The following is a 12707-nucleotide window of genomic DNA, read 5'->3' as shown; positions in this document are numbered from 1 at the left end:
GCACCCGAATTAATTTGCCCTACCTTCCGCTCTCATTAAATGAATAGCAATCTAAACACTGATTGTGTCCCTCTGCACTGGCAGAGGTATGATTAGCTCAGCACAGTGTTGACAGAGGCTTTAGGGAGGCACAGAGTGCAACATTCCCTCCAGAAGTACCTTCTTCACACCTCTCAAGAGCTCCTTTTCCAGACTCATTGAGACCACCCCTGTGATCAGTGGCTGGCACAGATCTGAGACCTCATGGGCTGCGACACCAGGGCCCAGCCTCTGGCTGACACAGCTCCGCAGAACCTCCAGGCAGACACTTCTGTCAGCTCCCAGCTACAAGAAAAGCAGGGTCTGCTGGTGATTTCGAATCTGCCTGTATCCCACGATCAGTCCTACCCAAAGCTCTCATGCATCTCTGCCTGGGACCACTTCCTGGGCACATCCTCCCCTTCCCCATTCCCTGCCTGGTGATCTGGGTGTCACATCTCCCAACAGCACGAGGCATCTGTCCCAGGGAGGGCCCTGCTGCCACACTGCCCAGGCAGGGTCCCAGACACCTGAGGGATGTGAGCACAGCCCTTGGGAGGGCAGGGACAAGCCTTGCAGCAGCACTGGCACACCTGGCAGCAGCATGGCAGGAAGGGCAGGATCCCAGGGTCCAGAGAGACAGACTGGCAAACGTTGGGAGGCATAGCTGACCCTTGCCCATCCTGCAGGGATGGCCAAAGGCGAGGGGGCCCCATGTGCATTCACACTGTGGGCAAGTGATGCCCATGGCACCTCTGGCTGCATCTCCGCCCATGTACAAGGGAAAGAGAGGAAACATCTGCCTTGGGAAGGCTCTGAGCTGTACCAGGAGAGTTCCACCAGCGACAGGGAACAAGGGACAGACAGGAAGGGAAAAGGAAAAGGGCCCAGTGGGCAGTTCATCGTTGATGCGAAGCAGAAAGGCCTGGTCAGACCTGGACGGCGGAACAGCACTAATAAGCAGGGGAGGAGAGAGGAGGATTTGACCACAGAGTTCTCTCATTCTGAAAGACAAAAGGAAAGCTCGGCAGAGCTAATGACTCCCAGCTGACCCCAGTTCACCCCACTGAGCTTAGAAAGTTACACAGAAAGAAAAGAAGACGCTCACAAGCTGTTCACACTTCAGGGAAGATACAAGTGTTCTCACCTCTGCTCCAGGGAGACCAGCACAGGCAGACCCGTATCGGCTGCTACCAGCACTAGGAACCCGGTGCTGGGTCTGCAGCACCTCCAGCAAGCTGTGACCCAGCTCACCTCGCAGAGGGTCAGGTACAGAGGCAGCCGTGGGTGCTCTGTGGAAACCCTCTGCAAGGATATGACACCAGGCTGCCACCCTGCCAGCTCGGGAACACTGTCACACCTACCAGCAAGGTGAAGTGACCAGTGACACACCCTCTGAGCATGGTGTGACCCGTCCCCAGGAGGGGACAGCCCAACAGCACATAAACCTGGCACACACACCAGCGTTCACCTCTCATCTCTGGGCCAGGATTTGTCATGCCCACAGCTCAGTGTGGGGTCACCATGGGTGGATTAGCACTTCGAGAGATGACAGCTGCCTCCTGCAGTGGTGAGGGGACGGTTTAAGGTCTGACAGGGGAACAGGACAGAAGCAGCGCATGTGGGCATTTTCCATCAGTCCAAGTAAGCACATCAGAGACAAAACCCTGCAGAGCCGCCGGTGCTTCCCCCCCCGGCCCCGATCACCTCAGGCAGCAGCAGGGAGCATCTGCCTGGATCGTGTCCAGAGCAGCGAGCCCCGACCGCAGTGCCCCAGCCCCGGGGGAGCCCGCACCGCCTCCCTCCCGCAGCCGCGGCCGCAGCCGCGCTCCCCGACCTGGGAGTGTCCGTTCAGCAGCACCTCCTCCGCAAACCGCACTTTGACGGGGTTTGTTTTCAGCCTCGCCCTCTTCTCTGCGGTGAGGAACGACGACTTGGGGCCACCCTGAAAGGACAGCGGAGTTTGGTCAGGGCAGCAGCCGCGGGCGGAGCAGAGCCCGCAGCCAGGGCAGGGGCACAGGCGGGGGCTGCTCCCACTGTGCTGCCTCGCACCCCACGGAGAGGGGTTCTGGGGAGCCTCTCAGCTCCCAGCCTTGCCACAGGCCCTTCTGACCTGCCTGGGCAGCTGCTGAACCCAGCCCTGGCTGCCCAGGACGCGTGTGTGGCATGTGGCACACTGTCCCAGTGCCACTGCACGGTGCCAGCTGCTGCGCTCAGGCGTCTCCCCACATGGCACAACGCAGCTGGACCCCGCGGAACAGCGGGGCTCTGCCAGCAGCTGGCCTGCACTGCGGCTGTACCTGAACCAACACACTCAGAGCTGGGCAGTGATGGGCAGACCCACGTGGGCAGCACCTCCCCGCTCTGCTGGGCTTCCCAGAGTGTCCCGCAAACTGGAAACCATTCGGAAAACTGCCCACGGTGACACAGGCAACTTGACCACATTGCACAGTTGTCACATAACTTTGCTGTCACCATGACAGGGTCCTATCAAGCTCACAAGACACCAGATGTGTTCAGGAACTGTGCACAAATGCCACCAAATCCCTGTGCACACGTGGCCTGTAAGGTATGATGGTCCCCAAGCACAGTAGCAGAATCCCTCAGCGTCTCCTACGCAGCTTCCAGGCAGAGCCAATCCTTCACCTGTCAGAAGTGCCCGTGCCTCCTGGCCTGCCACAGCCCCATCCTGCCCTGAGGACACGTGGTAGGGAGAGTGGATGGGATTTGGGAGGAGCCCCTGTGCACGTCCAGACCTTCCAGAGCCCACCGGGGTGCACGGAGCTCAGAGTCTCTCCCTGCAGCCCATGGCAGGGCCGGCCTGGCCCCGCACCAGGGGCGGTGAGGAGTCACTGCCCACTCTTCCCAGGCCCCTCCAAGGGTGCGTGTGACAGCAGAGAATGCTCAGGACACCCTCATGGCTTTGGCCAGCCCCTCACAGCCTGCACATCAGTCCAGCCACCCCTCGACTGTGGCCATACCAAAGGGTGCCATGAGAGCCAAGGAAAGGCCACTTACAGACGCGCAGCGCAGGACGGTCAGGAGCAGCTCATCGCCGGCCTCCCTGCAACAGAGACACGCGGTCAGCCAGGGCCTGTGCCCCTCCCCAGCCCCTCTGGCCACAGCCAGGCACGGGGGACAGTCCACACCTGATGATGCTGGCTGCCCGCTCGACAGACACATCGTCCACTGCGGTGGAGTTGATCATGAGGAGCTGGTCACCCGGCTGCAGCTTCCCTTCGGCCGTGCTCCCTGAGGGCAACCAGCACAGCCTGAGTCACAGCCAGACCCCTCCCATCAGGGGATCACAGGGTCATTTAGATTGGAAAAGCCCTCTAAGACTACGGAGTCCATCCATTAATCCAGCACTGCCAGGTCCACCACTGACCCAGGTGCCACATCAGCACTAGGGATGTCCAGAGACACTCCCTGCGAGCTCCTCCTCTCTCCCAGCACCTGCTTCCCTCAGCAACCACCTCTGGATGGCAAAATAAAAGGGGTTGAAGGACACTAGGTGGTAACACAGGCCGGTGTGTCCCTGCCTGTGTCCTTGCCCCCACCTGAGCTTCCCTCTGCCTCATGGAAAACCACTCCAGCATGTGCCTGTCCCCTTGTCACAGCCCACCACGCAATCCACTGGGAACCAAACATGGCCTGTGTAGCCATGGGCTCCCATCAGCAAAGGACAGGGTCAGAAGGGCAGGCTTCTTTGTGCCTCAGCTTTAGGAAAATGTTGATTCTTTCTGATTAGGAAAAAACAAAAGCACAGCAGAAAACCCCCCCACTTACACACCACAACTCTCAGATCATTTCACCATGTTTCACACAGGAAGGGGCACAAAGAGGGGTGGGAGGTGACAGAGGGTACATGCCCCAGCCTAGAGGCCCACCAACCCCCAAACAGAGGGCTGCCACACTCACATCAACAAGTGAAAACCACATGGTTTTGTGTAGCCATTAAAAAATATATATAAATAAGAAACAGATTCACAGTTTTTGACTTACACCCCTCCCTTCTATAGCTAGAGGAGCTGATCTGCTTGATTTCAGCACTGCCAGCACCCAGCACCAAACTTCTCCATGTTACAGGGCTGAAAGCCCAGGGTCTGTTCAGCAACAGATCACTGTGGCCACAGTGGAATAAGATGAAATTCTCTAAGATATGATTAAATTCTTCCTCTGCATTTCAGATAAAACACCAGGATGAACTTTCCTTTGAGCAGCCCTCTGCATCATGAAGGTCAGCAGCGAGCAAGCACGGGCAAGGATCCACAGCATACTGACTCTGGCTCCACGCTGTCAGAACTGGGAGATGCCACAGGCACCCCGGCTTCCACCGGCAGCACTCAGGGGTCACACACCAACCTCAGAAGCCACAAACCCCTGCCAGGAGTTTATCACTAGGCCCCCTGGGACCATGCTGGGCTCTCAGACCCAGCCTCCAGGGAGGACAGGATGCTCACCTGCAGTGACAGAGGCGATAGTCAGGGGAAGGCTCGGACAGATCTCAAAGCCGTAGTGCTGCAGGACGAGGTCCTTGTACACGGTGACGGTGACTTTGACCCGGCTGGGGGGCTGGGCTGCGCTGTCCCCGGTGCTGTCCATCACCGGCACGTTTTCCCTGTGAGGTCACGAGATACAATCAAACACGATATAATCAGAGACTCTTTTTCAGAAGGACCTGGACCCACACACTTCCCTGCTCTCAGTGGGCTGCCGTGCTGCACTGAGGCTGGTGTTTCCTGGATACCCGGCTCTGCAGCCAGCAGCAACTCCCTGGCCTCCACAGGAAGTTGAGGACATCAGACTGGTTGTAACCACAACTTTCCAGTCATCCCAGCCCAGTGGTCACACAGAAGAGAGGCCCAGGTGTGCCCCACAGCAAGCCATGACCTCCATCCACAGGAAACAGCAGCACCTTCACCCAGCGAGGCAGTGAGAGAATGCACAGCTCTCGGCTTCTGCTGGGATCCACTCCAGCTTACGTGTCCACTCCACCCTAATGCCGACTCTCAGACCTCAGGGAAGGAAAGCAGCCATGGGCCAGGATCCCTGGTAAATACAGCCTAGTCTTGCCCAAAAATGTGGGCCCACAAAGAGAACCATGACCCCACCTTCGAGAAGAGCAAGTTTCACATAGAGCAGTGCTGTATTTCTTCCTCACAAAACCACAGCAGAGCAAGGCAGGAACATCAGTCCCTGGAAGCCAAGGGGGTTGCTTAAAAACGCTGTTGATTTCTTTTTCTGTGTGCATATTTCCCAAGAACAGCGGAAACAGTGAGTGAGATCTGCAGGCTGTGCCAGCCCCTGTTCATTGGAACAGCCTTGTGCTGTCTCTGATCGAAGGTGATCATAGATATTCCTCCCACAAAAACCACACTTACCTGGGTGCGCTGTCCCGAGAGCGATGAAGCCATTTTGCTACCATTTGCTCTATTCTACATGTTTTTCGTGTATGGATTAAGCTAGTCTCCAAATCTCCCATTTACCTGGAAGTGACAGAAATCACAAGGAAACAGAATGACAAGTGACTGAGAAACTCTTCTGGACGGCTCTCAGAGTTACCAACACTAATTCACGATTAATTTGTAATACAAAGATCTGTTGGCACCTTGTGAAGACCAGAGCTTTAACAGAAGGTTAACACCTGTGGTGACAGTCACAGAACCCCCCTGCCCACCCAGCCTCTCCTTCCTGGTGCTCTTGGTCATCCATGTCATGGTCATACTGCATTACCCTCCCATGGCAGACAGTGACATCTGTGCTCCTTTTCCACAGATTTCATGGATCCATGGGCTTCTTTTGGAGGTGCAAAGGCTGGGTCAGCTTTCCACCCCTAAACAGAGCCCACCAGACCATGAATCTTCAGCCAAAGCAGGTAACTGGTTTGATATTTGTGACTGCAAACATCAGTGGTAACTGCACACCCTAGCAGTGTGCCTTGCAAGGCACAGGAAGCCTGCAGCCATGTACCCCTGCCAATACTCTGAGCTCTAACCCTGGGAAGAACTGTGGGCTGTCAGTGGGCCTAACACAAAATGAAACAAAATATGTCTGTATCTGCCAGAAGTCGTGAAGAATATCAGCTCTTTGTATTTCAAACCCAAAACTGTTATATCCACCTTTCACAGCGTGTCTTCTGCTCAGCCTAGGCGTTCCGTACGTCCTGACCTCCTCCCTCGTGTCTTCTGCTGGGACAGGGAGCTCTGTGCCTCAGGGACATGCTCTGTCATACTGGGACAGCGGGCTGCTGGTCCATGGTAGAAATGGTGCTGTAACAGAAATATCACTAAGTTAACCTATGAACAGCAGAGATGGCTGGAAGCTCACACAACTGAGCCACGAAAGGTTTGTCTCAACAAAAACTGGACCTGTTCCACTCAGCATCTTTCCAGCCCATTGTCCTCCCCCAGCTCACATTTCCTAACCAAGAAGGGAGGGCAGGACCCACATGTGCTGGTATGCTCCTCACAGGGAGCCACTCCAGCCTGTTTTGCTTCCTGCCTGTTCAGCCATGGGCAGAAAATGGAGGAAATTCAGCCCTTCAGCAGTTCTTACACTGGGCACTCTCTGGGCTTTCTTTCTTACACAACACAATTCACCTTGCTCCTTCAGCCACACTGCTCCTACATCCACTCCTGAGAAGCATCTCTGAACCACAAATGGGGACCTTTTGATCCAGCTGTTTCCAGAAATTACAGCTGACAGGATGGGAAATCTGACCCCTTTTCAGAGGGTGACCAGGAAGTGCCCACAGAAGGAGCAGAAGCCTGGAACACACACGCAGGATCTCTCCAGGGAGCCTGGGCAGACGGGTCCTGCTTGGCACGTCCCCTGTCAGCCCCAGCGTTCTGCGCCTGTAACGCTCGCGTGGCAGCGGCCGCAGCCTTGGCCTCTTTGACTTCACCTCTCTGCTCAGCAGCACAAAGTGCTCTGGCTTTCCCACTCCCCTCCAAAGACCTGAACGTTCCTTCTGAGCCACAGGAAGGCTGTGCCTGCAGGGGCTCCTTCCTGCCCCGGGCTCTGTGTCTGGGTGCCTGGAAGCCAACCATGTGCCGGTGCTTCCTCACCACCTCCATCTGCACCTCCACCCCTCACCCCCTCCCCTTCACTGCTCTGCAAAAAGGAAAGATTCCTCTCTCTGGGCTTCACAAAACAGAATTTCCAGAAAAAGTCTCTTAACCTGTAGGATAAGGAGGACAAGCCTGAAGAACAAACACGAATATTTAAAAACCCCAGATGGAATACTAATAAAAAAACCCCATGTTGTCCTTTCAGGAAACTGGAGTGTTTGGGCCAAACAACAGGTGTCTTGGAGGAGACAGCTTGGCAGGTATTTCCCTAAAACAACGCACAGCACCAGGAGCAGCCTCTGTCCCCACGGCATCCTCGGGGCACCCCACGAGCCACGCATGCGGAGCAGGACAGGGTCACCAGGATCACCCACCCTGCACACACAGCTGCACCTCTCCCCACCCTGCAATGTCCCACAGCAGCTCCAACCCAGGCCCTGCTCCCACCTGTCCTTCTGCAGCTATTTCTGAGCCAAGCCCCTGAGCACACCACTAACCAGCTTGAGCTGGGATCCTGATACACAGAGATCCTTCAACTCAGCCAGAGGGAACTGACTCGACGGGGATTGTCATGGCCACCTGACCCTTCTGGAGAGCCACAGCTCAGTGTCTGGAAGGAAACCCGGGTGGGTGCCCCTGGGTCTTCAGGAGCAAAGCAGACCTGAAGGTCAGAGCCCACACCAGAGCTGCCAGCAGTGTCAGGACGTGCACAGCACAGATCTGACCAGCACAGAAAAAAAACCATACCCACTTTCATGGAGAATACTTCATATTTCATGGGAAGTATTAATTCATCAAACTGAAATGTTCTGATGGGCAAAAGTTTTTCTGGTAATTTGGATATTACACCTTTGTTTTAAGGCACTGCCTCCCACCAGAGCGTGGCAGCTGGAGCGGCGGTGGGCACAGCAGCTCTGCTGCCCATGCTGACAGAGAAAGGCCAGACCAGATGTTGCCATAAGCTGCTGTAAAACCCTGGATGCTGTCCACCTGTAACTTCACTCATAGGGGCTCCTGGAAGCCTGCTTCCAAGTACTTGTTGTAATGGATACCCATCAGCAGTTAATTGGATGGTCTCTGGCTGAGGGATGAACGGATCAAGAGCCTCCCTGGGAGAAGGACTTGGGCTGCTGGTGGGTGAGAGCTGGCCCTGCCCTGGCCGTGTGTGCTGGGACCCAGAAACCCCCCTGTGCTGGGATGACCCCCAATCGGGGGGGGCAGCAGGGGAGGGGGGATTCTGCTCCTCTGCCCCTCTCAGGTGAGATCCCACCTGTCTCCAGCCCTGAGGCCCAGCACATGAAGGATGTGGAGCTGCTGGAGCCAGTCCAGAGCAGGATCACAAAAATAACCACAGGTCTGCAACACCTCTGCTACAAGGAAAGCTGACAGAGCTGGAGTTGTTCCGCCTGGAGAAGAGAAGGCTTTGGGGAGACCTTAGAGCCCCTTCCAGTGCCTCAAGGCAGCTTATAAGAAAGACAGGGACAGACTTTTGAGCAGGACCTGCAATTATAGGACAAGGGATGATGGGTTTAAAGTAAAAGAGGCAGATTCAGACTACATATAAGCAAAAAACAGTACAGAGTGAGGGTGGGAGGCACTGGCACAGGCTGCCCAGAGCAGCTGTGGCTGTCCCAGTCCTGGAAGTCTCCAAGGTCAGGCTAGACAGGGCTTGGAGCAACCTGGGATAGTGGAAGGTGTCCCTGCCCATGGCAGGGGGTTGGATTAGATGGCCTTTAAAGGTCCCTACCATCTCAAACCATGCTGTGGTTCATGATTGCACCTCTTGATCTGGTGATACATCCTCACACAGAGCAGCTCCAAGATGAAGCAGGGCTGATCCCTGCCCAGGCCACCCCAGCTCACCAGGTATGGTCTGCTCCTGCCCAGAGGGTCAGCACATCCCTGTCCTCCCAGACAGGGAGAAGGAAACTGAGCTCCTTCTTGACAAACGTGGCTCTGAGCTGCACCAGAAGACTCCTCTGGCACGACTGAGCGTCTCTGCAGCAAAGCTTTTGAAGGTCAGCCAGTTCTGATGAGACATGAGGACAGAACTGTAACTCACCTATTTTCCACAGAGCAGCTTCTGAAGATGTTCTTGGAGATATAGAGGGGGAGACAGCTGAGCCCAAGGACCAGGGTTAAAGCTCCCATGGCACTCTGCACTCCCACCACACTGGCTGTGCATATACAGGGAACATAATTCTTGCAAAAAGAAAATTAAGAAATAAAACAGGAAAAAAAACCCAAACAGTATGGCCATCCTGTCCCTAAGCCTGTGATATCTGCCTGGGTTTTGAGGAGATGAGCTGCACTCATGGGGGGCTTGCCCAGAATGAAGGCCAGCCCAAACTGCCACACACACACGGTGCTGCTCTACGAGGGTCTCAGGCACAGCTGGGGACACTGCTGCCCAGGGAGGGTCTGGAACAGAGTCCTCGCCCTGGCCACGAGCAACCCCGTGTGCCACGGGCAGTCCCCTCGCCCATTACAGCAGCACACAGGAAACACTCCCACAGCACTGTGTGACGCTGCCAGACGTCACTAATGGGATTGAGCTCCCTGCAGACCAGTTTATCTCCCCCACCCTCAGGTCAGCTGCCATCTGATCACTCCCAGGGCCAGAGGCACAACTACTTCTGCCCTGCAGGGTGGCCAGGCTGGTCCTCTGGCCTTCCCTGGTTCAGGAACAGAACCTGTGCTGTGCCAGAAACCTGTGAGGTTCAGTACTTCTGTGTCATACCAGGCAAAGATTAACCACCAGCACACATCCCCCTGAAAAAAAAAAATGAAAAAACAGCACTGTTGCTTTTTAATACTATTGCAGACCCAGGTTTTTGCATATAGACAGATGCTACCAGGAAAAAAAAAAAAAAAACAAAAAAACCCCCACCATAACAAGCAAACAAACCCCACTTTTAAAAAAACCCCCAAGAAACCAACAACCACCCCCACGCTCCATCCAGCTGCTGTAAATCAGGAACAGTCAGCAAGAGAATGTAGCCCTTGTCAGCCCAGGGAAGGCAGGAGAGATTCTGCACCTGCGTGTCCCCACTCTCCTCTCTGAGCTGACAATGGTGAGGTTTTACACAGACACACTCTGGCTCCCAAAGAGCAGAATTAGTTTTAAATTATGAGTTTCTGGGTACGCAAAGACTTCAGGCGCCAAATAAAAATGGTTTCAGCAAAGGCCGTACATCCTCGACTGGTTGGGGGCACGAGGGGAGAAGCAAGAATAGCTTTGTGCATGGTGCATTACACACAAACTGAAGGAAACAATAAACAGAATGTTCAAGGTGGAAAGGAGGAAAATCAATACTTCCCTCTTGAATAGCTTTCACTCCTAAAAATAGACTGGTGTGGAAGTGTGTGAGGACTTTCCTCCCTTCAGCTCCATCTCCCTGGACAAGAACTGCCAGCACAGAAGGAATGTTTCCTCCTGCTTCCCTGACTTACAACTCCTTTTCACGGTGAGGAAAAGAGCTGCCTCCAAGCACGTGGATGGATCCTCCTCCCCAGCCCCTGCACACACAGTGCCACAGAGTCAAGCAGCTCGCCCTCTGAGAAGCACTGTCATGTCAGTGGCAAATTGCACAACAGGGGAAAACACACCAACAAAAGAACCCTCCCCCCCAAAAAAAAGGTTCTGTGCAGAACTCCACATCTTGTCACTGATCTCTGTGTCCTGCTGCACGTCTGGAACCAACTAAAGTGCTGTGGAGTTCAGCACTCTGGAGTATTTTCATGGCCTTCCTGGGACTCTCCACAGAGGAAAAACCTCAAGTTCAGGGCAGGCACCTCAGCAGGTGACACCTGTCAGTAAAGGTGATCTCGACATGTGCTGGGAAGCAAATCTGGCATGGCCTTTTCGCAAATGTCAAGAAAGGAAGAACAAGACAAAAGGGAAAATACCTGTACTTAAGCAATATTGATTCAGGAATGTCGTGCCACATACAGAGCCATTTCAGAAGAGACTAGAGCTTCTCTCCAGCTTTAGAAAGACATGCTTTCCACAAAGAGAGAGAGCCCAGAGCACTGAACAGCATTAAGCAACTGTTTGACAGCAGATTACTCAGGAAGAGTTTAGCGGGTAATTTACTAAACCTTATGGGAGCAAAACCCAGGATAAATTACACAGCAACACACGTGGAAACGTGTGCCATTTGCCTGCTCCTGATGGCTGAACTGGGGAGGCAGAGAGGACACAGGCTGGGCAGAGGGTTTGCCATGTGCTCGCTATCACTCACACATGCCCTTGCCTCGGCCTGGCCTGTCACCCAGTCTGGCCCAGAGGTTTCTCACCAGTCTGGCCAGGTCAATTCACAGATGGGGGAATGAGGCAAGTGCCTCGCTAGCCAGTGTCAGCTGGAATTTAAGCAGGCAGAATTAAATGCTGCCTACAGACTTTCAGAGTTCTTTTATTTTCTAGCTTGTTTTTTCTCAAGTTGTACAACAGCTCTCCAAACATCTGCCTCTCTGCCTGGCCCCACATGGGAACAAGAACAGAATCACAGAAAGAGATAAAGTGAAGGAAATGGTTCACTGAGGGCTTCCTAGCCTACATGATTGTAATTTCCATCTCTAAATCTGCAGAATCTCCTGGGCCAGCAAGTCTGCTCCTCTGGAACAAGAACTCCATGTCCACTGGGGTTCTAACATTTCCCATGTTACAGCCCCTTTAGACCACTCAGACTTAGCTCACACATCCCACTGGCACATTAAGTCTCACCCAAATCTGCCTGGAAGGAGAAACTTCAGGAGCTTCCCAGGACTGCAGCAAACACACCTGCAAGAAGGAGCCACGAGAAGCTGTGAGATTGTCAGCAAAAACACACGATGCTTGGGAGATGGAGAGCAGCAAACACACCCAGAACAGGTTACACGGGCGGGAGCTGGCAGGTGAGTTTCCAGTATTTGGAGAGCCATGTGAGTGCAAATGGAGCAAACCTGAGCGCTTTGGGCAGTGGAAAAACCCTCTAACACCCACCAGAGAGCATGCACTGCCTGTCTGCCGTCCTTTGGAGCCCTGTGCCCCAGCTGCCCTGCGGGGACCACCACCCTCGGGGACGGAGATGCTCACACCGATGCCTCTGACATCCCCATGTTAAAGTCACTCTGTCTCCTGCTCCCCCCAGCTCAGGCGAAATCTCTCTCACAATAATTTCCCCATTATGGTTAAGAAGTCAAAATCACTGTCTGTGAATCCAACAGCTGAGAACTGTGGGGAGTTTTTTTGTTCTCTTGTTTTGTTGTTAGAGACAGCGGGGCGCACGGGTATGGATGGCTTCCTCGCACCGAAAAGAGAACCAGCCCACGGCGTCTGGGGCAAGATCGGGCAGAAATCGCCAAACCATCAGCCCAACGCGTAGAGAGGGGGACGGAGCCCGCGGCCCCGAACGAGAGACACCCGGGGGGAGCGGAACCAGCGGCGGCAGCGGCACCGTCCCGGCTCCGCGCCCCAGTGGGACCCGACCCGCCCGGAGAAGCCCCGCGCCCACCCCGCTCCCCGGAGGGTCGCGGAGCTCCGCGCCGCCCCGAGCGATCCCCGTTACCTGCCGCCGGGAGCGCAGCGCTGCCGCGCCGGCGGGGCACGAGCGGCATCTCAATGACAACCCCCGG

General features: G+C 54.8%; 1 protein-coding gene across 8 annotated transcripts in view; it reads right to left on the bottom strand.

Annotated features, from left to right (window-relative positions):
• FRMPD1 (FERM and PDZ domain containing 1) overlaps positions 1-12707 on the bottom strand; it is a 27185-nt gene extending 14478 nt beyond the window's left edge. For 2 of the 8 annotated variants that reach the window (XM_048291269.1, XM_048291273.1), the window contains exons 1-8: positions 12641-12706; positions 11818-11874; positions 6141-6290; positions 5403-5507; positions 4482-4639; positions 3168-3270; positions 3037-3082; positions 1856-1963 (exon numbers count right to left, since the gene is read on the bottom strand). In XM_048291269.1, the coding sequence (XP_048147226.1) occupies positions 1856-1963; positions 3037-3082; positions 3168-3270; positions 4482-4639; positions 5403-5503 (516 nt within the window). In that variant the 5' untranslated portion in view covers positions 5504-5507; positions 6141-6290; positions 11818-11874; positions 12641-12706. Of the gene's footprint in view, positions 1-1855; positions 1964-3036; positions 3083-3167; positions 3271-4481; positions 4640-5132; positions 5508-6140; positions 6291-9153; positions 9294-11817; positions 11875-12640 lie in introns of those variants that run through there. The other 6 variants (XM_048291268.1, XM_048291272.1, XM_048291270.1 and 3 more) reach the window with 5 other exon arrangements.

This window comes from Corvus hawaiiensis, chromosome Z (assembly GCF_020740725.1).
Source record: "Corvus hawaiiensis isolate bCorHaw1 chromosome Z, bCorHaw1.pri.cur, whole genome shotgun sequence".
NCBI lineage: Eukaryota > Metazoa > Chordata > Aves > Passeriformes > Corvidae > Corvus > Corvus hawaiiensis.
The sequence above is the reverse complement of the archived record's forward strand: the minus strand, read 5'-3'. Positions and strand labels throughout refer to the sequence as shown.